Source organism: Mobula hypostoma, chromosome 10, assembly GCF_963921235.1.
Source record: "Mobula hypostoma chromosome 10, sMobHyp1.1, whole genome shotgun sequence".
Taxonomy (NCBI): domain Eukaryota; kingdom Metazoa; phylum Chordata; class Chondrichthyes; order Myliobatiformes; family Myliobatidae; genus Mobula; species Mobula hypostoma.
In genome coordinates this window covers 80778272-80803280 of record NC_086106.1, presented here as the reverse complement: position 1 = coordinate 80803280, position 25009 = coordinate 80778272, and the positions used below count along the sequence as shown (strand labels likewise).

The window sequence follows — 25009 nt, the reverse complement described above, 5'->3', positions numbered from 1 at the left end:
AAAAATTTTAATTATAAATCATAAATAGAAAAATTAGAAAAATGTAAAGTAAGGTAGTACAAAAAAAACAAGATGCCGGTCCGAATATTTCGAGGGTACGGCCCAGATCCGGGTCAGGATCCGTTCAGCAGACTTATCACAGTTGGAAAGAAGCTGTTCTCAAATCTGGCCACACGAGTCTTCAAGCTCCTGAGCCTTCTCCCGGAGGGAAAAGGGACGAAAAGTGGGTTGGCTGGGTTCGTCGTGTCCTTGATTATCCTGGCAGCACTGCTCCGACAGCGTGCGGTGTAAAGTGAGTCCAAGTGATGTGCTGCGCCATGTTCACAATCTTCTGCAGTTTCTTTCGGTCTTGGACAGGACAACTTCCATACCAGGTTGTGATGTACCCTAGAAGAATGCTTTCTATGGTGCATCTATAAAAATTAGTGAGGGCTTTAAGGGACAGGCCAAATTTCTTTAGTTTTCTCAGGAAGTAAAGGTATTGGTGGGCCTTCTTGGCAGTAGACTCTGCTTGGTTAGACCAAGTCAGGTCATTTGTGATTCTGACTCCAAGGAACTTAAAGCTTTTGACCTGTTCCACTTGTGCACCATCGTTGTAAATTGGGTCATGTGGTCCGCTACTCCTTCTGAAGTCAACAACCAATTCATTCATCTTGCTGACGTTGAGGGATAGGTTATTGTCTTCGCACCATGCCACAAGGTTCTTAGTTTCCTCTCTGTACTCAAACTCATCATTACCCGAGATACGGCCTACAATTGTTGTGTCATCAGCAAACTTATATATTGAGTTCGATGGAAACTCATATAGAGATGTAACTAGGTTATGAAGGGTATAAATAGGGTGAATGTTGGCAGGATTTTCCCTTCAATTTGAGTTAAACCAGAACTAGAGGTCTAGGGTGAAAGGCAAAATACTGCACTTGAGGGGAGTCTGAGGGGGAACTTCTTCGCTCAGAGGGTGATGTGAGTGTAAAAGGAGCTGCCAGTAGGTGACGTAGATGCAAGTTCAATTATAACACTGAAGAGGAGAGAGGTGTAGTCTGGGTGCAGGTAAATCGGACCAGGCAAAAGACCAGGCTGGTATATAAAGGGTAATAGAGAGTTGAGGGTAGATATAGGACCAATACAAAGTGACACTGGAGATATTGTAATGAGAGAGGCAGAGATGGCAGAGAAACTGAATGCGTGTTTTGCCTCAGTCTTCACAGTGGAAGACGTCTGCAGTATACCGGACATTCAAGAGTGTCAGGGAAGTGAAGCTTGTGCAGAGAAAATTACGACTGAGAAGGTGCTCAGGAAGCTTAATAGTCTGAGGGTGGATAAATCTCTTGGACCTGATGGAATGCACCCTTAGGTTCCGAAGGAAATAGCCGGAGAGATTGCACAGGCCTTAACGATGATCTTTCAAGAAATGATAGATTCTGGCATTGTACCGGGTGACTGGGAAATTGCAAATGTTACTCCGCTATTTAAGGAGGGTGGGAGGCAGCAGAAAGGAGACTATAGGCCTGTTAGCCTGATATCGGTGGTTGGGAAGTTGTCGGAATCGATTGTTAGAGATGAGATTATGGAGTATCTGGAGGCACATGACAAGATAGGTCAAAGCCAGCATGGTTCCCTGAAAGGAAAATCCTGCCTGACAAACCTACTGCAATTCTTTGAGGAAATTACAAACAGGCTAGACAAAGGAGATGCAGTAGACCTGGTGTACTTGGATTTTCAGAAGGCCTTTGACAAGGTGCCGCACATGAGGCTGCTCAGCAAGGTAAGAGCCCATGGAATTACAGGGAAGTTTCTAGCATGGGTGGAGCATTGGCTGGTCAGCAGAAAACAGAGAGTGGGAATAAACAGATCTTATTCTGGCTGGCTGCTGGCTACCAGGGGTTCCACAGGGGTTGGTGTTGGGACCGCTGCTTTTCACGATGTATGTCAATGATTTGGATTATGGTATTAATGGATTTGTGACGAAATTTGCCGATGATACAAAGATACACGGAGGAGCAGGTAGTGTTGAGGAAACAGAGAGCCTGCAGAGAGACTTAGATAGTTTAGGGGAATGGGCAATGAAGTGGCAAATGAAATACAATGTTGGAAAGTGTATGGTCATGCACTTCGGTAAAAGAAATAAATGGGCAGACTATTATTTAGGTGGGAAGAAAATTCAAAATTTAGAGATGCAAAGGGACTTGGGAGTCCTTGTGCAGGATACCCTAAAGGTTAACCTCCAGGTTGAGACGGTTGTGGAGAAGGCGAATGCAATGTTGGCGTTCATTTCTAGAGGTACAGAATACAAGAGCAGGGATGTGATGTTGAGGCTCTATAGGGCATTCGTGAAACCACACGGAGTGTGTGCAGTTTTGGGCTCCTTCGTTTAGAAAGGATATACTGACATTCTGGTCAGGTCATTCATCTGAGTGCTACTGGTACCAAGTAACCCAGTACTACCTGTCGCATGGTCGGGTGGTCGGCGACTAAACCGGCTCCCCCACCAGGCTTGCCTGGTGAGGAGGGTGGCTAGACACCCTGCAGAACAAAAACAAGACCTGTCAAAGGGCGGATGAACCCTCTCGTAGGGTCAACGGCCATCTAGCAAACACGTGCCATGAAGCGCGGAAAGGGTATCCCTTGCATCGAAGCTTGGTCTGTCCATTCACTGCAACAGAACTTCCCCCAGCCGTCTTGAACCCCACCATGCCACTGGATCCGGGAGGGGATGTCGAGAGGGTGGGTCTGGACCTGTGCAACCCCCTACTCACCTAAGATTCACTCACGCACACGCTGTTCCTTTCTGAGGAGTAGGGCACCACCCCACTAACTGACTGAAAGGAACCATCATCATCCTGTGAATAGTCAAAGAGAGAGAGAGAGACTGACATTGGAGAGGATTCAGAGAAGATTCACAAGAATGATTCCAGGAATGAGAGGGTTACCGTATGAGGAACGTCGGGCAGCTCTTCGGCTGTATTCCCTGGAGTTCAGGACAATGAGGGGGGATCTCATAGAAACACTCCGAATGTTAAAAGGTTTGAATAGATTAGATATGGCAAAGTTATTTTCTGTGGTAGGGGATTCTAGGACAAGACGGCATGACTTCAGGATTGAAGGACATCCATTTAGAACTGAGATGTGGAGAAATTACTCTAGTCAGAGGGTGGTAAATCTGTGGAATTTGTTGCCACAAGTGACTGTGGAGGCCAAGTCATTGGGTGCATTTAAGACAGAGATAGATAGGTTCTTGATTAGCCAGGGCATCAAAGGGTATGGGGTGAAGGCAGAGGAGTGGGGATGACTGGAAGAATTGGATCAGCCCATGACTGAATGGCAGAGCAGACTCGATGAGCCGAATGGTCTACTTCTGCTCCTATATCTTATGGTCTTATGGCATTGACTAGATGGGCCAAACAGGCTTGTTTCTGTAGTAGCGTGCTCTATGACTCCATAAATCTAAATGCCACCATCAGATGCTGGTCTACTCTTTCTATGTCCCAAATCACCCATGACCTCCAAACTTAGAAGGAAAGGGAAATTACGCCAGAATGGGACACAAAGATGGAATGACAGACAGAAGAGAAAGTGACAAGCAGCCAAAGAAGGATAATTAGAAACAGAGCACAAAGACATCTGAGAAAATTATACAGTGATTATAGCTTCTAGTACTAAATGTATAATGCCACTGAATTTTCCCTTTGTAATACGCATGTCTTGTCTAAATCCTTACTTGCTGTGATTACAAGAAAGACACACAGGCTAAAACAGAGTGTCCAGAGTAAAAGTGGTTGGCCACATCAATAGATTCCTCGATGTAGCCATGGGGCTTCCATATTTATCTGACTGCAATAGTTAAAGTAACTGTGAAGATTGAGACCATACACTCAGTGGCCACTTGATTACGTACATAATTAAGTGGCCACTGAATGTACGTTCATGGTCTTCTACTGCTGTAGCCCATCCACTTCAGGGTTCAACATGCCGTGCATTTCAGAAATGCTCTTCCGTACAGCACTGTTGTAAAACATGATTATTTGAGTTACTGTCCACTTCCTGTCAGCTTGAACCAGTCTGACCATTCTCCTCCAACCTCTCATTAACAAAACGTTTTCACCCTCAGATTTGCCACTCACAGGATGTTTTTGGGTTTTTTGCACCATTCTCTATCACCTCTTGAGTCTGTTGTGCATGATATTTCCAAGAGATCAGCAGTTTCTGATACTAAATCAGACATTGTGCTGGTTTTCCAAATCCATAACTTACTCATAACAAAGACCACCGGCCCCATCTCTGTTACCTCCTCCAGTTCTACAATCACTCTGTTTGACTCACTTTTCACTGACCCTGGACCCCTCCTAGTACTTCTCCTTTGAGCCATCCAACTGTGCCTTAAGTCACATTGTGTGATATCAGTTTCCTATAAGTCTACCTTCACTGTGCGGGGAAAATTTACAATTATTTTCTTCACTATTTTCCCACTGTTCTTGTTCTAACCTTTTCTAACTTGTGTTAATATTTATTCTAACTTTTAAAGATAAATACCATATTTTACAACTGCTTATTACAGGTTATAAACAATCCACTCGCACAGTATATTCATCACTTGCAAGGTATTATACAATCAAATTTCCTGATCTCACTTCTAATCATCCTCATAAACAAACTCTAGCAGATGCATCTATTCATGACAGTACCAGATGGAGTAGCCACTGCACAGTTGTTGTGAAGGTAAAGTTCCTTCAGAATGAAAACATTACAATAAATGAGAAAGATTCACAATGAATCAAGCAGCTCAAAAGCAGACATCCATTTGGCAATCAGGGCCAATTGCAGCAGCGGAACTAGATGATTATATGTTAACTATGGCCCAGCAAATCTCTCACTCTTTAACTACCAAGATGTCTAATCAGGACTATAGAACCACTTAGTGGGAGAAGTCCGAGGAAATGTACACTAAAAAAATGAGGTGCCTGGTGACCCTGCAACACAGGATAATAAGAATCTTCAATACTAGAAATAACAGACTGCTTCCTGGAAAGATAGGAGTGCCATATGAGGACAAATTAAACCAATTCAGTTTATATTTGTAAAGGCATTGAAGATTGTGAGATGATCTAATTGAAACTATCTGTCTAATCTGATGGATTTAGACAGATTGCACGTGGATGCTTGCCCTGTTGGGTTGTCTGGGACGAAGGATCACATTCTCGGGGGCACAGGGGCAAGACGTTTAGAACAGAAATGAAGAGAAACTTTTTCATGAGGCAAGTCTTGCCAAAGAGGACTGTAGAAGCCATAAAATATTTTAAGGTGGAAGATAACTCCTAGACACAAAAGACAGAATGGGAAGAGAATAGAAATATGATACAGAGGCAGATAATACATCATGATTATTTTGATCAAGCTTGGAGGGCCAAATAACCTACATTTGCTCTTTTTGTTATGTTTCAGAGTTTCATGCTATGGAAAAAGCAGAAGGACCCCTAAAGTTTCAGAGCAAAGTTCTGGATTTCCGTTATATTCTTTCACAAATGGTGGACAACTAAGAACTCACAGAAGGTCCTTTGAACATTCCTTTGGAGGTTCAGCATTTGAGGTCAGAACAGAATCCATTGTTAACTAAAAAAGTAATTGCATAATATTTCAGCCTTCTTCTGAAAAATGCACCACTACAGAGAACAGACTTTAGCCAGTTTGATTAACCTCACATGAAATTACAAATAAATTGAATATGGTGAATACAGAAAAAAATGGGCATCACAATGCTCTAATTGTAATTCTGAGATTTGTGTTCTGGTACTAGATGTGTTCCCATTTGATAGTTCTAGAATAGCATTAACACAATAAGATGGAAAAATCCAAGATATGCCTGACTACAAAAGGCAGGATAAATCAAACTACCTCCTACAACATCGTTCCCTTCTACACCCTCAACTTTTCAACACTTGTTAATGTTTGAGTGCAGATTAATAACTGTAATTAGCAATGGGATCAAAATGGTTGCTCAGCAATAATTTGCTTAAATTATGCCTAGTTTTGGTTCTACCCAGACCATTTGGTTCCATATCACATTATCATCTTGGTGCAAGCATGTCAGGAGTATCATGGAATACACTCCATTTGCTTGGATAAGTGCCAACTCAGGAACACTCAAGAAGTTCAACATCCAGGACAAACCACTTGTTTGATCAGCACCAGCCTAAATGTTTATTTCTGTCACTGTTGGTTCAGTGCGGCAGCAGAACATACTATGTTCGACAGGTACTGTACCATCTATCTTAAGCTTCTTTGCAGCATTCTGTAAAGCTATGGAGTATATTCACCCTGTCCATGCCTCTCATTGTTTTGTATACCTCAATGATATTGCCCCTCAGTCTCCTCAACTCTAGGGAGTGAGCACTAGCCTGCCATCCTCTCCTTATGGCTTGGGCCCTTGAATTTTGGCAGCATCCTCATGGGTCTTCTCTGCACCCTTTCCAGCTTCTAGAACCTGTCTTTTCTATAACAGGGTGACTAAAAGAGCAGCACGATAGTGTAGAGGTTAGCGTAATGCTAGTACAGAACCAGCGATCCGGGTTCAGTTTCACTGCTGTCTGTAAGGGGTGACCGCTTGAGTTTCCTCTGGATGCTCCTGTTTTGTCCCACATTCCAAAGATGTACAATTTGGTTAATTTGTCACAGGGGTATAATTGGGCTTATTGGCCCAGAATGGCCTGTAACTATATTGTATCTCTAAATGACATTAATAAAAATGAAATCTGTCTACCACACACAAAAAGATTTAGGAGATCATCACCCCTGAGAATTCCCCTTCAAATCACATTTGAAAATATGTAGCAATTCACCATTGCTGCAACTCATTTTCAGGACTGTGGGAGTTTCTTCACATGGTTATCATTGATCCAATAGCATAGTTCATTGCAATCTTCTCAAAGGCATATGGGAATTGGTAATTGTTGGTATTTAATATTTGAGTAATCTTGTATATATAGTGGCTGATTAAGCATTCTTGTTCATTTAAATAATTTGTTATGAATTACACATATAAATACATGAATGGCACATGTAATCTATGCTACCATGTGATACGTGAGCACCTCGCTTAAGGGAAACATGAAGTTAGACCTGCATTCCCACACTCCTGTGTCTTCCTTTGAATAAGTTTAATGTTTTGAAGTTACAAAGATCACAGGAATATGTGTTAGTCGTAACTGTTAATGGCGTTGTGGGTAGAGTAGAAGGCTGGCAAAGAATACAGTGTGATATAGATCAGTTGCAGATACAGGCACTGAAATTGCAGATGGAGTTTAACCCAGATGAATGTGAGGTTGTTGCACCATGGTAAGGCAAATGTAAGGAGACAGTATACTGTTAACGGCAAGATCCTTAACAGTGTTGCTGAGCACAAAGACCTTGAGATTCAAGTTCATGGTTCCTTGAAAGTGGCTACACAGATTGATAAGGTAGTTAAGAAGGCTTTTGGAATGATTCCTTTTATTAGCCAAGACATTGAGTTCAAAAGTCGAGAGGTTATGTTGCAATTTTATAAAACTCTGGTTAGGAGTTTTATAAAACATCTGGAGTATTGCATACAATTCTGGTTGCCCCACTATAGGAAGTATGTTGAGGGTTTGCAGAGGGTGCAGAAGAGGTTCACCAGGATGCTGCCTGGTTTAGAGGACATGTGTCATCAATGAGAGGCTGGAAAATCTTGTGTTGTTTTCCCTGGAATAACAAAGGCTAAGGGGAGATCTGGCAGACGTTTATAAGATTATGAAAGGCATTGATAGGAGTAGACAGGAAGTATCTGTTACCCAGGGTTGAAATGTCTAATACCAGAGGCCATGCATTGAAGATGAGAAGGGGTAAGTTCAAAGGGGATGTGAGGGTAAATTTTTTACTCAGAGTGTGATAGATGTCTGGAATGCACTGCCTGCTATGGTGGTAGAGGCAAATACATTAGAGACTGCTAAGGGATATTTAGATAGGCACATGGATGTAAGGAAGACGGTGGGATATTGTCATGTGTAGGTAGGAGGGATTAGCGTTTGGGTGTTTTTGATTTGCTTTTTACGTGGTTCAGCACAACATTGTAGGATGTATGGCCTGTCCCTGTGCTATACTGTTCTACGTTCTATGTTACGTGTACATTCAATGAATGAAAACTCACTTTAATTCCCCTGTTATGGTCTGGGTTAGGGCCAGGACATTAGGGAAAGTTCTAAGTATTTTAACCATAGGTGGAAAAAGAAAACTATCAAAAAAGGCTTTCAGAATTGGCCTTCCACATTCAACTGTCAGTTTGGGATTAGCAGCGGAAAAACTGAGCAACTGATGGATAACAAAGGAAGGTGAAACTAAAGATGCTTTCCCCTTTAACAAATACGATCATGGGCTTCTTTATGTTTAACATACCTCATTTCGTTTCACATCCAATCTACCTTGTTCATTCAAAGAGCCCCTTCTCGTTGATCCTCCTGATTTCTCAAAACTGATACGCCTTGACATGGGTGATGTTAGCTGTGACATACTGTCTATTGAAGTTTTACGAATTTCATCTAAACTTTGACCAGTTTGAAGCAAAGTCATCTGCTGAAGTACCTCAAGTGGCTCAGTCTTGATTGAAATTACTGACAAATGTTCTGAGATTATCTCTGGGTTTACGTTGAATTCTGTTAATCCTTTACGTGGTACAATTCTCACAGGTATTGCATCCTCAATCTCCAAAAGGTTTGTAATTGACAAATCATTCAAAGCAATATGAACCATATCCTCTGCTTCAGTTGACGTTGATTGTGATGTCCCTTCTGCAGAAGAGGAGTCAGACAGCCGTATTCCTTCAGTGATTTTAAGGATTGAGCTTTCATTTGTGGGACTTGGGTGTTCTGCTGCAATACTCATGCTTAACTTCCTTGAACTGGCATTATCAAAAGAAGGTCTAGTTGGGAAGGAAGTAGGTGCTTCAGGTAAATCTTGCATAATATCTGCTACAACATTTTCTGCAAGAGAACTTGTCTGAGACTGACTTCCTGTTAGAGATGGCTGAGTGAGCGATTTACTTGAAAGCATATCTGTAACATAAGAATAAATAGCAGCAAAATCCTCTTTTGAGAACCCTCCAGTAAATTCATTTAATGAAAGGGAACTTGCACTAGAAACTTCAAGCTGAGTTGCTCTTTTCTGTTGTATTGCCTTTTCCTGTTGAATTAGTTTAGAGCTACATAGGTCCTCATTATCCTTTCTTGAAATATTACACAGAACCGTTTCAACTAAACGATCTGCATCTCTACTTACAGTTGAATCTGCTGAAGTGGAAGATGAAGAAAGCTCTTCTTCTGTAAATTTTTGTGCAGTTTTACCATGACAGCTAACATTTCCAGAAAATTGTGGCTTGCTTGGCGCTAGTTTCCTTAAATTATCTTTATGAAGAGTTGCCCTTGGACTACTGTCTTTTCCAGATGATTCATTGGATGAAGGTAAACATAGAGAGGACACAGAAGACTCAGGGCTTTGCTTTAATCCTTGCATAATATCTGAAACAATATTTTCTGAAAATAAATTTAATTGGGAAGATGATAGACTTGATTTGTCCAATGATTCCTGCAAAACTGAGTTTGTCGTAGATGAGAAAATGGAAATCAATGCATCTGTTAATAGTTCTTCAGTCAAATCATCCAGTGCAATAGAACTTTCACTTGAGTGTGGTTTATCATGTTCGTGTGACTCTGAAGCAAGTTCTTTTTCATAAGGCATAGCATCCCAAATATTACACAGAGCAGCTTGAACAAGGCTTTCTGCTTCACTGCTTCCAGTTGAAGTTGAAGAAACAGAAAGCTTTCTATCTTTAAAATGCAGTGGGCATGTGCAGGTGGAAGCATATGTATCTATTTCTTCTGTCGGTAATGTCACAAAGTCAGATAGTGCACATATTCTCTCTTTGTCTGAGTGTTCTGATGAGGTTCTCTGCTCGTCAGGAAACTTATAGATATTAGTATCCATAGGTTTGAATGGGCAAACACATGGTGATTTAAAACTGCTTTCTAATTCTTGGAAGGTATTTGAAATAATTGGATCTGAGAGCAGATTTAATTGAGACGATTTTGTTCTTGCAGTAGATTCAATCACTGGAGCTTGTAAAATTGAATCTGTAACTTGTGGCAAATTTTTCTCTCTTTCCTTTCCTTCCCTACATAATATTTTATATAGTTCATCAACTGAAACAAAACTTTCATTATATTTTTCATCACAAACTGGTGGTGTTGGGATCCATGATACAACAGTCTCTTTTTGTGTTAATGGACATACTGAATCATAGTCAAGATCATCAGCTGTATACACATTTTCCTCACTTTTCTTCTCTTCCAAAGGTATCCATTCTGATTGCTGCTTGTCAATAAATAGGGTGTGTTTTTTGCATTCTACAATTTTCTGTATGTTCTCTTTAGTTACTTGCTCAAGGAAGAAATCCTGCAGTTCTTGCCTCGTGGTATCCTTTTTAAATGTATCTACTTCTCTCAACCCGCATAACAGATCTAACTGGCTTTGATAGACACTCTGCTTTACATAATCAGTGATAGATTTCAAGACATTGGGTTGTAATACTACATCAATATTTTCAGCCAGATGAGGTTCTGAACAGGTAGGTTTTATATCTTGTTTATGACCCTTATAAATTGTCTCTTCTTCCCCACAGATTTGTCTTTCATCTGAATCAACATGTGGAAGGAAGAAATGTGATCCAATTTCTTCAATTGTTTGAGAAGCAAGTTTTTCCACTCTGAGATCTGATTCAGGAGATTCAGGTAACACAGCATCTGAAACTTGACATTTCTTTTTTTCATCTCTAATGAATTGTACCAATTTACTTGCCATACCTTCGTCGAATGCACCAGATGTTCTAACAAATGGACATACTCCTGTTTCTTCATTTGATGACTCTGAAGGGAATACTGTATCAACTATATTTTCAACCAATACTTCAGACATTTTCGTTAAGCCAGAAATGCCTGGCTTATAGCAACACACATCTTCTGGTGCTTCTTCAGCTACGCTATCAAAGGCTGGTGAAATGCTATCCGAATATATTTTTTCACAAACTGATTCTCGTGGTAGGCTGAATGATATTCTCCTTTTATTTATTTTTGAGCTGCCAGTTGACTGCACACCACAGATTTTTGGAGCAGCAGTGTCCTTTGAACTGGTATCAACAATTGACATTCCACAGCTCGCTATTTGTGATTGCATTTCATTTGAGGATACAGAACAAGTAATGATTGTTTGAATTTGTTCTAAAACAAATCTGACAAGGTCAACTGAAATTAAATCAGAATATGAAGAAATGGGCTCAGGTGCAATTTCTATGCATTTTTCCGTACATCTCAAAGGCTTTTTAAGAACAATCTGATTTTGCATTAGTGGTTTCAAAGAAAGGATTTTCTTGACTTGTTCAGTGACATTGCTTACAAATTTAAGTGAAGTAAGCATACTGGCAAAAAATATGATTTGATTTGTCTTCTTTGTGGCTGGTTCATCCAAAGTTTCATCTATGCTCGAACCAACTTCCAATGAATCTGTACAAGTGTATTTCCTTTCTACCTCTTCAACAATGGCATTAACAAGTTCTTGAGAAACATCACTTACTTCATTTTTAAGAGGAACAAAGCTTAATGTGGAATCTACCTTCTCAAGTAAAACATCAATAATTTTTGAAACAATATCTTTCAAAATGTCTGGGGTGTAAATGGCCATAAGATTCCTCGCTGGAGGTGAAATTACTTTTCTTTCTTCATCAACAATGCTTCTAATTTCCTGTGAAAACTTTTCATCATTTAATAGGTGCTGTAAAGCAAACTTTATGAGTTCTTCCTTCATAAGTTTTGCTGTCTCTGTTGTCTTTAGATCAGTTACACCTCTAGAACTCGAGGCTAGCATCTCAGTTTTTGTTTGCAATATTTCATGAAGCTGGTTTGTGACCTGTTCACCAAGTTTATTAACGTGTCTTTTTCTTTCACTTGGTACTTTGGTGTGTTTTGCTACTTGACCTGACCCAGATTTTTGTTCTGTATGGGACGCCAATGATTTTTTTATTTCATTATATACAGCATTTAAAAAATCTGGAGAGGTAAGGCTTAACTTACATGACTGAGACACTGAGCTTCTCATTTCATTGAACAGTTTTACAAAACATTCAGTAAATTCACCAGCAGTATTTGTCAAATCTGTTGATTTATTAGCACATATTTGCTGTTTCTCAGTCTCCGACCTTTGTTCTAGCGAATGCAGTGAAAGGCCAATTAATTTTTTGACATGATCTACCACATTTACTGAAGTATCTTCTGGAAGTAGTTCAAGGCAAGAATCACGAATGATGTGAGACTTGTTACCAGTTTCTGATGTCTCTGGAGTTTCAACATCTGCTTTTTTTTGGGATTTAACCATTTCTGAAATCTCACATTTAAGTTGAGCTGTAAGTAATTTTACAAGTTTTTCATCAAGAAGCTCAAATGATTCTTGAATTGGTTTATCACTTTTTGAGTCAGATGGATGCACAGCAGGTTTATCAAGTGTTTCCAGAACATGCTTATTATCAAGGTGGGTAGGCTTCTGAACTGGTTTACCTTTAATGGCAATTTTTTCTGATTTCTCATCCTTTATTATTTTTATTTCTTTTACTTTGTGGAAAAGTGGTAGTCTACCCACACTTTCATTAACTGAAGGTTTTTTCTTAGCAATATTCTTTTTTGTTGTAGCAGGCTTTTTAGATCTTGGAATTGCTTCTGGTAAGTGTTCTGGCCTCTTCCCAAATTTTTGACTTTCTAATGAGGATGATTTAGTGGGACTAATTGAAATCTTACTTAAAGATAATCTGCGCTTCTTTGGCAACTTTTTAATAATAGTTTCTTGTTCCATAGAACTGTTTCCTGAATAATTCATGACACTTGAATTTAAGCTGGTTTCTTCTAAATACCGAGATTTTCCTTTTACAGCTACTGAAGTAGTGGGTGCTGGCTTCTCCATTATAAATCCATTATCAGGTTTAAAATCAAAAGCGTCCATTGCAGTTTTTGACATTTCATGCTTGGAAATAACCTTAGTTGAAGATATCACATTTTCACTTGGTAGATTTAGCTTACCTGCTAAAATATCAGTAACTGATTTCATTATTATGCTGAAGACCTTCTCATACTGTGATTTAGATATAGAGGAGCCAAATAACATAGCTTCACTTGGCTTGGTATTACGAGGGCTTGAAAGTTGAGCAATTCCAACCTGAGAATCAGTTGTCGGTTGATCTTGAAACAGAAGGCACTTTTGCAATAAGTTGCTAACTAGTTCCTCAGCAACTTCAGTTACTAACAACATTGAGTTCTGTGAAAGCACTGGTGCGTTCTGGGGCTGAACTGCAGCAGATTCCGAAGCTTTACCAGATTGCTTTACCGATGCATTTTTAGATGCTGATCTCACAGATTTCCTTCCTGTTCTTTTGTCTGATGAAGAAACAATATTGTCTAAAATAGCATCCACAACATTAGTGACAATGTCACCAGAGGCAAGATTGACACCTAGGTTTGATACCAACTTGTCTAACTTTGTTACAGTTGAAGGTGACTTTATCCATATCAATTCAATATGTAACTCATTTGATGAAATTGCACCTGCTATTGCTTCTGCAGCATTCGTAGATTTCCCTTGTTTTTGAACAGGGTCTGATTGATCAGAGGCCAGTATCGGGGGTAAAATTCTAGATGACATCAGATCAGTTTGCGACAAGTTGATAGACATAGACCTTTTCTTAACTGTTGCCATACTTCCAGCTGAGTCACCAGCAATAAACTGTTCAGGGTCAATTTTACTGGGAGAACGCAAAGCCAAACTGGAACCATCCAGATCAAATTTGCCACCTTTATTAGTTGAGGAAAAATGAATAAATGTTTAATCTTAAGCAGTAAGTTGAAAAGAAAAATACAATCAATTGCTTGAGAAAAGTCAGTCCAAGTTAATAAGGAAATCTTTTTTAGAGCTCTTAATTTCTTCAATGGAATCCAATTTTAGAAGTGTCATCTGATATGTAGTTACTTCTATATTGTGAAATTATTGCAAACAATATAGGATAGATTGTCACCATCACATTTTAAACAGTTATTGCTTTTCTCCTCTGAGCAATGTACAGAGTTGCATATTAATTATCATATGAAAGAACCAAATCTCAATATAGTATTCTAAAAGTAGTGTACTCCAGGGCTCAATCACGGGCAAAATGATATATTTAATTTTCATGTTAATACAAACCATGTGTTCATATGTTTTTCTGCTGTGGCCAATAAACAATTCTACTTTAGATCAGATAATTATGTTAATGTGCTCACTCGTTATATGCCATGTTGTATGACGTAGGTGATCATGGTCTTTCCATGACCATGGCAGATAGAGTTTAATACAGACAAGTATGAGATATTGCACCTTGGAAGGACAAACCGAGGTAGAACATACAAGGTAAATGGTAGGGTACTGAGGAGTGCAGTGGAACAGAGGGATCTGGGAATACAGATACAAAATTCCCTAAAAGTGGCTTCACAGGTAGATAGGGTCATAAAGAGAGCTTTTGGTACATTGTCCTTTATTAATCATAGTATTGAGTACAAGAGTTGTAAGGTTATGGTGAGGTTGTATAAGGCATTGGTGAGGCCGAATCTGGAGCATTGTGTGCAGTTTTGGTCACCAAATTTCAGGAAAGATATTAATAAAGTTGAGAGAGGGCAGAGAAGGTTTACAAGCATGTTGCCAGGACTTGAGAAACTGAGTTACAGAGAAAGGTTGAATAGGTTAGGACTTTATTCCCTGGAGCAGAGAAGAATGAGGGGAGATTTGATAGAAGGTTATAAAATTATGATGGGTATAGATAGAGTGAGTGAATGCAAGCAGGCTTTTTCCACTGAGGCTAGGGGAGAAAAAATCAGAGGACATGGGTTAAGGGTGAAGGGGGAAAAGTTTAAAGGGAACATTGGGGGGGGGCTTCTTCACACAGAGAGTGGTGAGGTGTGGTATGAGCTGCCAGATGAAGTGGTAAATGCAGGTTCACTTTTAACATTTAAGAGAAACTTGGACAGGTACATAGATGAGAGGGGTATGGAGGGATATGGTCCGGGTGCAGATCACTGGGACTAGGCAGCAAAATGGTTCGGCACAGCCAAGAAGGGCCAAAAGGCCTGTTTCTGTGCTGTAGTATTCTATGGTTCTATGATTGGTTTTGGCAAATGTTGCTACAGAAGTGGTTTGCCATTGCCTTTTTCTGGGCAGTGTCTTTACAAGATGGCTGATCCCAGCCATTACAATACTCTCCAGAGACTGTTTGCATGACGTGAGTGGTCGCATAACCAGGACTTGTGAAATAAGTCAGCTGCTCATTAATGTGCAGTAAGTGAATTATATCAGACTTCTGCTATTCCAGATGAATAGATTCCCTGAGAACAGTGTAGCAGCCATATATCTGTTTTCTATCTACATTGTATTTGGTGTTGCGAGTTCATTATGTTTATTATGGTAGTTAGTTATGTGAGTGGGGCCATGGTAAAAGTGAAGAGCTGTGGTAATATATTCATGTCTTTAGTCAGTTAGAGTTAGAGACAGCCAGGTATGATATCTTTTTTGTTGATCACTTCATTATGCTGGTTAATAATGCTTAAAATTGCTTAATTACATTTAATTACATTGTAGAAAGCTTCACGTTTATTACACTAAGGCGGTTTATTTTGTTAAATTGCTAGTTTTAGTTAATTAGTTTTATCACTTTAAGATTGTTTTGCTAGTTGCCTAATAAAGGATCAAATATATTTCTTTGATTTTGAAACCTTATTATTGGATTCAAATGGAAGGTGTGTCATCTAGGGTTAACTCCCCCATAATTACTCTGTAACAACAGTGTTGGGTTGTTTGAGAAGCCACTACATTTTGTCAACGAAAAATGATCAACAGTTATAGCAAACAAACACCTGTCTTCGGCAAAGGACTGCATCAAATCTGTGGGCAAAGTTAGAAAGCAACATGATAAGCTACGAACAGCTTATAGCAAGTAATGACTTTTTCTTGATTCATGCTGTGTGTTTGGTGTTGGAACACAGGTTGGAATAGTCATCGCTGACCTTACCGTAAGCTCTATAGTGTGGTGTTTGCCTCAAAGTTCGTCGTTTCAGCACTGAAATGCTGAAATATTTTGATTGCCCACATCTTAATTGACTGACACTCACAATACGCTGGAGGAACTCAGCAGGTCGGGCAGCATCCGTGGAAATGATGAATTGACATTTCGGGTCGGAACCCTTCGTCAGGACTGAAGAGGGAAGGGACAGAGGCCCTATAAAGAAGGTGGGGGGAGGGTGGGAAGGAGAAGGCTGGTAGGTTCCAGGTGAAAAACCAGTAAGGTTTTACTCACGAAGTGGATAAGCAACAGACATAGCGTGCTATCTGTAATACCAGAAGAGCAAAAAGCGAAAGACATGAAGGATTTGGATCAAGATATTCCTTCGGTGGAGGGAGTACTGGGTGTGCACTGGTGTATTCAGTCGGATATTTTCAAGTTTAAGATAGAATGCTCACTCGAAGGGGGATCCTCTACGCCATTTGTTCCATCTATGACACTTTCAGAATCGTGAATCCAGCGATGTTATCGGCTAAGAAGATCCTACAAGATCTATGTAAGTAAGAACTTGGCTGAGATGATGCTATACCAACATCAGTTGCTCAAGAGTGGACAAGCTGACTGAAAGAACTTTGCCAATTGGAAGACTTCAAGGTTGTTAGATATTTGAAACACTTGGATTTTGGAGAAGTTACTGTTGCGCAGTTATAGCACTTTACAGACATGAGCAAAGTTGGCTACAGAGCAGTAACCTACCTATTGTTGCACAACATATGTTCGCAGATGCACAGTACTTTTATCAGGGTAAAATCTAGGGTAGTTCCATTGAAGGCCATCCCTTATATGGAGCTCATTGCTGCTAAGATGGCAAACCATATGCTCACATTGTGGCAAAAAGAGTTGCACATGCAGCTTCAGGACTGATAGTACTTCTGTGCTAAAGTATACCAAGAATGAAACTTCCAGGTTCTGCACCTTCGTCACTAACAGAGTTTCAGAGAATTCAGAAATTCTTGAGGTCTCACAGGTATCTCAATGGAGGTATGTGAATACTTCAAGTAACCCAGCAGATGTGGCCTCTAGAAGGTCGAGAGTTAAGCCTTTTCTGAAGAATAAGACTTGGGTGCCAGGGCCTCAGTATTTTCTTAAGCCTGAAAGCAAATGGCCTGTGAATTCCGATTGTTCTGGAGAACTTTGCTAGATGATCTGGAAGTAAAGGGGAATATTACAATGAATGGCATGCAGATTGAAGAGGAGATGGATGCAGTAGCACATATAATCCATTACTTCCTGTTTGAGAAAGACAATGGCTTGGATTCTTACATTTAGGAACCTACTCTTGTTTCTTAGTTGGAAGAGGAAGCAAGTGAACATCACCCTTGCTCTGTCTGAATTGGAAGAAGAACAACAAGGGTATTCTTTGGAGACAGAGATTGAGAAAAGTCATATCCATTGAGATTATCTCTCAGTCGTGGAGCTTAGAAAGGCTGAATTAGAAAATGTTTTTTTTTCAGAGACAGAGATTTCCAGATGAATTCTCGGGTTTGCAGAGGGAGAAAGTGTGAAAAGGAACAGTCATATTTTCAAGCTTAATCCAGTAGTTGGAAGATGGTGTCTTGAGAGCTGGTGGACCGCTGAGTAGGGTGGCCATGCCAAAGGAGTCATCCTATTATACTGGGAAAGGATCTTCATATCTCAGATCTCAATATGAGGCATGTACATCAAGAAGTGGAACATGGTGGCCATAACCACATGTTATCAAGCTTGTGCCCAAAGTACCGGATTCCTGATGCTTGTACAGCTATAAGAACTGTTCATTGATGGTTACACACAGTTCCAGGACATCAATGGATGGTGGATCTACCTCTGGACAGGATCTCTCCAAATGAACCTCTGTTCACATATGTAGGAGTGGTCCACTTTGGACCTTTTGAGGTGGAGTCTTCGTGTAAGGAGGTACAGGATTGCTAAAGCATCATCTGATCCCAATGATTTGGAAGTGTAAACACCCAACCATATGTTGCTTTTGAAGAACTCACCATCCTTACCACGCAGAGAGTTTCAAAACAAAGATGTTTATGCTCGTCATAGGTGGAAGCAAGTCCAATTCATGTCAAACTTGTTTTGGAAATGCTGAGTGAAGGAGTATTTACTGCAGATACAACAATGTAAGATCAGAAATGGTCAAGTATAAGTCACAATTTCCTCCTAGAAGATATTGTGCTTATGGTTGATGACATAGCATCTCAAAATTCATGGATCATGGGAAGAATCATTCAAGTTCTTTCAGACAGAAGAAGATTTGTGTGACAGGTAGGCATCAAGACAAAGACCAGCTGTCTGGATTGGCCTATAACCAAGATCTGTTTGCTACAGGAGACAGAGATTTAAGGAGCTACTGCTCTAGAAGCTCTTGTAAAGGTGGTGTAAAGTGGTGTGGTGTAAAGGTTCACTCTGTACTGGGCTAGCTGCTGGTAACCTCTGGCCTAGATGAATATGCATGACTTGTCTGGAAGAAGAAGAAAGAAAAAAGAAGAAAAAGGACATTTGTGTGATTATTACGATTTCAGGTCTCCTTTTTTTGGAAGTATGTAGTTGTAATTACAGTCGGCCCTCCTTATCCGCGAGGGATTGGTTCTGGGACCCCTTGTTCAACTTGTCTAAATACAGTGGATCTTAGGACCCTGCGGAACCCCAGACCTTATTTAACCTGCCTCAGTGCGTGGACATTAGCACCCAGCGGCGGAGCTCTGAATCCGCAGTGTTTCTGTTCACGAAAATAATCACAATCACGATTTAAAATAAAGTGGAAATAATAAAGCATCGGAAAGAGGTGAAACACCATCGGTCATTGGAAAAGCGTTAGGCTACAGTCAGTCAACGATTGAAACAATTTTAAAGGATAAAGTGAGAAAGGCCCTGCCCCAATGAAAGCTACAATTATTACTAAGCAACGCAGTGGTTTAATTATTGAGTTTTGGGGTTTTGGGTTTTTGATCCTTCACATCAACCCGGCACGGATGGAGAGCGCGCTTGGGAGAGATCTGTCACTGGATCGAACTCGGGAACTTCTGTTCCCGAGCCCGGCGCCGAAACATACATTTCTTAAGTGCTTTATATGCATAGGAAGGTGAAATATATACTATATACTAAGACAAACATTTGACTAACTGACGCTAAATAATACCGGATGTACCTGTTCCGATTTACTTAGTAAGAGAACTTCCAGTTTTTTTCGATCCCGATCCATGACAACCTACGCACATCCTCCCATATATTTTAAGTCATCTCTAGATTACTTATAATACCTAATACAATGTAAATGCTATGTAAAATAGTTGCAATACTGCATTGTTTGGGGAATAATGACAAGAAAAAAGTCTGTACATGTTCAAACAACAAGTGCTGGAAGAGCACTTCCGGGTTTTCTCGCTTCGCGGTTGGTTGAATTCACGCATGCGGAACCCGCGGATAAGGAGGGCCGACTGTATTATAGTATAATAATTAAGGGAATTAATAATTAAGGGGCTGGGATGTATGAGCCACGTATCTGTTTTCTATCTGTATTGTATTTTAAGTTGTGCATTTATTGTGGTAATTAGTGACATGGGTGGGGGCATGGTAAAAGCGAAAAGTATAACTTATACTTTGAATTTAGTCAATTAGAGTTAGAGACAGCCAGGTATGATATCTTATATGTTGACCACTTAATTATGCTTAGTAACTTAAAATCACTGAATTACTTTTAGTTATATTGAAGAAAGCTTAAGTATATCTATTATGCTAAGACTGTTTATTTTGTTAAATCACTAGTTTTAGTGAATTAGTTGTATTGTTTCAAGATTGTTTTGCTAATTGCTTAAAGGATCAAATATATTTCTTTGACTTTGAAACAACATTATCGGATTCAAATGGAAAGCACGCCCTACAGGATTACACCCCCACCACCCCCCACCCCCGTGCTTAGTCGCTAACAGCAGTGTTAGTTTGTTCGAGTAGCCGCTACAGTTAGCAATCATATCCTAGGATAAAAAATGTTACCTTTGTCATGAGCATTTCTAAATAATTAGAAAAAGTCAGACTGAAATGATCTGAGTTAGGAATACATCTTTAGAATGAAATGCGCTGTAAAGGTGTAGGCATATGATGCTGAACATCAACAAGTTGAAAAGTGGATGGGAGGAATCAAGTAATAATGAGCAGGTTATCATAATAAAGTCATAGATTGCAAAAGAAAGTGTGAATTAGGGGTTTTAGTTTAATATTTTAAAAAAAAATCTTAATAAAGAATGATTTCAGATAGATGAGGTAATGAGTTTTGGCTTTAATAATAAAAACCTGGAAGGAGAAAATGTAAAATAAAATGGATTTTTAAATAAAAAAACAGAATTCTCCAGAGCTGAAATAATCACATCATAAAAAGAAGTGAATACAGTTCAGGATGAAAATCAACTAATTCACCAGTCAAAGTCATCTGTCGAAGACTTTCCCACAGTCTCTTCTGATGTGTCCCTTCTGACAATGGGATGGTTTACATATATTTATGCAATAAGTCAAATCCTAGCAGCATAAATGGCAGTGATGCTTCACTTCTCAATGAGCTCGATACACAGCAGCCAGTGGCCCTGTGATCTTTGTCTTAGATAAGGACAATATCTGGTGCCTCCCCATTTCAATTCAACTTCCCATTCCTATTCCGACATGTCAGTCCATGGCCTCCTCTACTGCCAGGATGAAGCCACACTCAGGTTGGAGGAGCAACACCTTATATTTCATCTGGGTGGCCTCCAACCTGATGGCATGAACATTGATTTCTCAAGCCTGGTAATTTCCCCCCACCCCTTCAACATTCCCCATTACCATTTCCCTCCCTCACCCTATCTCCTTACCTGCCCATCACCTCCCGCTAGTGCTCCACCCCCTTCACTTTCTTCCATGGCCTTCTGTCCTCTCATCAGATTCCCCCTTCTCCAGTTCTTTACTCTTTCACCAATCAGCTTTCCAGCACTTTACTTCAACACTCCACTTCTCCCGATTTCACCGATCACATACTACCTTGTACTTCTTCCTTCCCTCCCCCACCTTCTTACTCTGACTTCTCCTCTCTTTTTTTCTAGTCCTGATGAAGGTTCTCAATTTCAAACGTTGACTGTTTACTCTTTTCCACAGATACTGCCTGGCCTGCTGAGACCCTCCAGCATTTTGTGAGTGTTAATTTGATTTTCAGGATCTGCAGATTTTCTCTTGTATTGAACATTCTCGCCAGTTCACAGACATCTTCAACCTCTCATTGCTGCTGTATGAGGTTCCTACCTGCTTCAAAAGGGAAGCAGTCATTCTGGTGACCAAGAAAAGCAGGCTGAGCTGCTCACTGACTATTGACTGGTAGCACTCACACCTGTCATAATGATGTGCTTCAAGAGGTTGCTTATGACTAGAATTAACTTCTGCCTGAGCAAGGACCTGGATTGACTGTAATTTGCCTACTGCCACTACATGTCCACAGCAGACACAATCTCACTGGCTCTCCACTCTGTTTTGGAGCACCTACAGTATACAACAGCAAAACATACACTGGGTTTAATGATTACAGCTTGGTGTTCAATATCATTATCCCCTCTGTATTAATCACCAAACTTCTAAACTTGGGCCTTTGTACCTCCCTCCTCAACTTCTTTCTCATCAGACAACAATCAATATAGATCAGTGACAACATCTCCTCTTATTGAGAAGCAACACAGGCACACCTCAAGGATACAGCTTAGCCCACCTCTGCTCTCTATACTGATGACTACATGGCTAAGCACTGCTCAAACACCATCATAAATTTGCAGATGACATTATTGTTGTTGATAAATCTCAGATGGTGACAAGGGAATATACAGGGATGAGACAGGGCATCAGGTTGAGTGGTGTCACAACAACAACCTCACACACAACCCCACAGAATTCATTTGTGGATTTCAGGAAGATGAAGTCAGGATACACAAACACCAGTTGAGAGCATCAGCAATGAAAAAGGTGAGCAGCTTTAAGTTCCTGAGTGTCAACATCTCAGAGGATCTGTCCACAGCCCAGTACATTGATGCAATCACAAAAAAAGGCAAACTTGCAGTTCTACTATGTTAGAAGTTAGAAAATATTTGTTATGACACCAAAGACTCCTGCAATCTATATAGTACAATGAACAGTATTCTGACTGGTGGCATCTCAGCCCAGAATGAAGACTCCATTGCACAGGAATTGCAAGAGGGTTGTAGATTCAGCCAGTTATATCACCTTTTGGAAAGGTACAAAAATAACACGGTTGTTGTCATGGACGACTTCAACTTAATATTGAGTACAAAGGTTTAGATGGCGTGGAATTTGTTAGGTGTGTACAGAAAAGATTCCTGACACATGTGGGGAAGTTGACTGGAGGAAGAGCTATTTAGGATCTAGTACAAGGCAATGAACCTGGTCAGGTAATAGATGTCTTGGTGGGTGTTCATTTCAGAGACATGAACTCTCTAAGCTTTACCACAGCCTTGGACAGGCAAAAAAGTAGATGGTATACAAAAACATTTAATTGGGAGAGGATGAATTATGATGCTATTGGGCAGGAACTTGGGAGTGTAAATTGGGAACAGATGTACTCAGGGAAACACACAGTGGAAATATGGATGTTGTTTAGATAGACAAATAGATAGTACCTTATTGATCCTAAAGGAAATTACAGTGTCACAGTAACATTACAAGTGCACAGATATACAAGTATATAAATATTAGAAGAGAAATGTCGAATGTCAAATGTTGAAAGGCACGGACAGAGTGGATGTGGCAAAATTGTTTCCCAAGGTGGGGGCGTCTGGTACGAGAGGGCATGACTTAAGGATTGAAGGGCGCTCCTTCAGAACAGAGATGCGAAGAAATTTTTTTAGCCAGAGGGTAGTAAATCTATGGAATTTGTTGCCATGGGCAGCAGTGGAGGCCAAGTCATTGGGTGTATTCAAGGCAGAGATTGATAGGTATCTGAGTAGCCAGGGTTATGGTGAGAAGGCGGGGGAGTGGGACTAAATGGGAAAATGGATCAGCTCATGATAAAATGGTGGAGAAGACTCGATGGGCCGAATGGCCGATTTCTGCTCCTTTGTCTTATGGTCTTATGGAAATAAGGAAGAATAAAAAATAAGTTACCTCAAACAGTCTAACGGGGGTGGGGGGGGTAGTGTCATCACTTCCCCGGCCATAGGTTGACTCATCAAAGAGCCTAAGGGCCGAGGGCACCTGCATGGTGTTCTAGATAAGTCTGTTCCATTGAGGCCAGGGAAGAATGATAGGTTGAAGGAACCAAGGTTGACAAGAGATGCGGAAGTCAAGAGGAAGAAAGAAGCAGACTTAAGTTTTAGGAAGCAAGGATCAGACAAAGCTCTGGAGAGTTTTAAGCTAGCCATAAAGAAGCTTAAGAAGGGACTAAGAAAAGCTAGAAGGGAGTGTGAGAAGGCCTTGGTGAGCAGGATTAAGGAAAATCCCAATGTATTCTACACGTACATGAAGAATAGGAAGATGACTAGAATGAGAAAAGGACCAGTCGGGGTAAAAGAGGAAACATGTGCCTGGAGTCTGAGGAGGTAATGATGGTCCTTAAGAATACTTTGCCTCAAAATTCATCAGTGAGGTGGACCATGACTTTTGTCGGGATGGCATAAAGCAGCTGATATGCGACAGCGGGGGATCCCAATTGGGGTCCATGGACTTTACTTACTAGCATTGGTCAATGGCATAAAAAAGGTCGGGAACACCGATGCTGGAGCATGTCAGCATTAAGAAAGAGGGAGCTGGAACTTTTGAAAAACAAGACACGGGGCCAAATGAGATATACCGCAGGTTACTAAAGGAAGAGAGGAAAGGGACTGCTACGCCTTTGGCAATGATCTTTACATCCTCACTAGCCACAGGAGTAGTGAGGATTGGCCAGTGGCAAGTATTATATCGTTGCTCAAGAAAGACAATAAGGATAATCCTGAGAATTATAGACCAGTGGGTCTTACATCAGTGGGGGCAAACTACTGGACAGGATTCCTAGAAACAGGTTTTACAAGCATTAAGAGAAGCATAGTTTGATTAGGGATAATCAGGCTTTGTGAGGGGCATGTCATGCCTCATAAGGCTGACTGAATTCTTCAAGAAAGTGACAAAACAAATTGATGAAGGTAGAACACAGTGGTTATGGTATATGTACAGTTTAGTAAGGTGTTTGACCAGGTTCCCCATGATAGGCCCATTCAGAAACTCAGGAGGCATGGGATCCAGAGAAACATGGCTACATGGATTCAGAATTGGCTTGCCCTTGGAAGGCAGATGGAGCATATTCTGCCTGGAAGTCAGTGACCAGTGGTGTTTCACACTATCAGTTCAGGGACCCCTGCACTTTGTGATTTTTGTAAGTGACTTGGATGAGGAAGTGGAGGGTTAGTAAGTTTGCAGATGACACAAAGGTTGGTGGTGTGGATAGAGTAGAAGGTTGTCATAGCTTACAACAGAAATTGATAGAATGCAAAGCTGAGCTGAGAAGTGGCAGACAGCATTAAATCCAGAAAAGTTTAAAGTGATACACTTTGGAAGGTGGAACTTAGAGGCAGACTACAGGATTAATGGCAGGATTCTTAGCAGTGTGGAGGAACAGTGACAGCTTAGGGCCCTTGTCCACAGATCTCTCCACGTTGCTGTGCAAGTTGAAAGGGTGTGTTGGCCTTCATTATTTGGGGATTGGGTTCAAGAGCTGCGAGGTAATCTTGTAGCTTTATAAAATTCTGGACAAAACATACAAAATGAAGGAGAAACTTAGCAGGTCAGGCATCATCCATGAAAAAGAGTGAACAGTCGAAGTTTCTGGGTGAGTCCCAG

The 25009-nt window shown here is 40.5% G+C and overlaps 1 protein-coding gene across 6 annotated transcripts in view; it reads right to left on the bottom strand.

The window, feature by feature from the left end:
• The window catches only part of LOC134352985 (microtubule-associated protein futsch-like), a 111625-nt gene that overhangs the window by 15590 nt on the left and 71026 nt on the right, over positions 1 to 25009 (bottom strand). For 5 of the 6 annotated variants that reach the window (XR_010019526.1, XM_063060715.1, XM_063060712.1 and 2 more), the window contains one exon: positions 8404 to 13889. Coding sequence is in view for 5 of the 6 variants with exons in the window: in XM_063060715.1 (XP_062916785.1) it covers positions 8404 to 13889 (5486 nt within the window). In the remaining variant the exon portion in view is untranslated. The remainder of the gene's footprint in view (positions 1 to 8403; positions 13890 to 25009) is intronic. The other variant, XM_063060716.1, reaches the window with a different exon arrangement.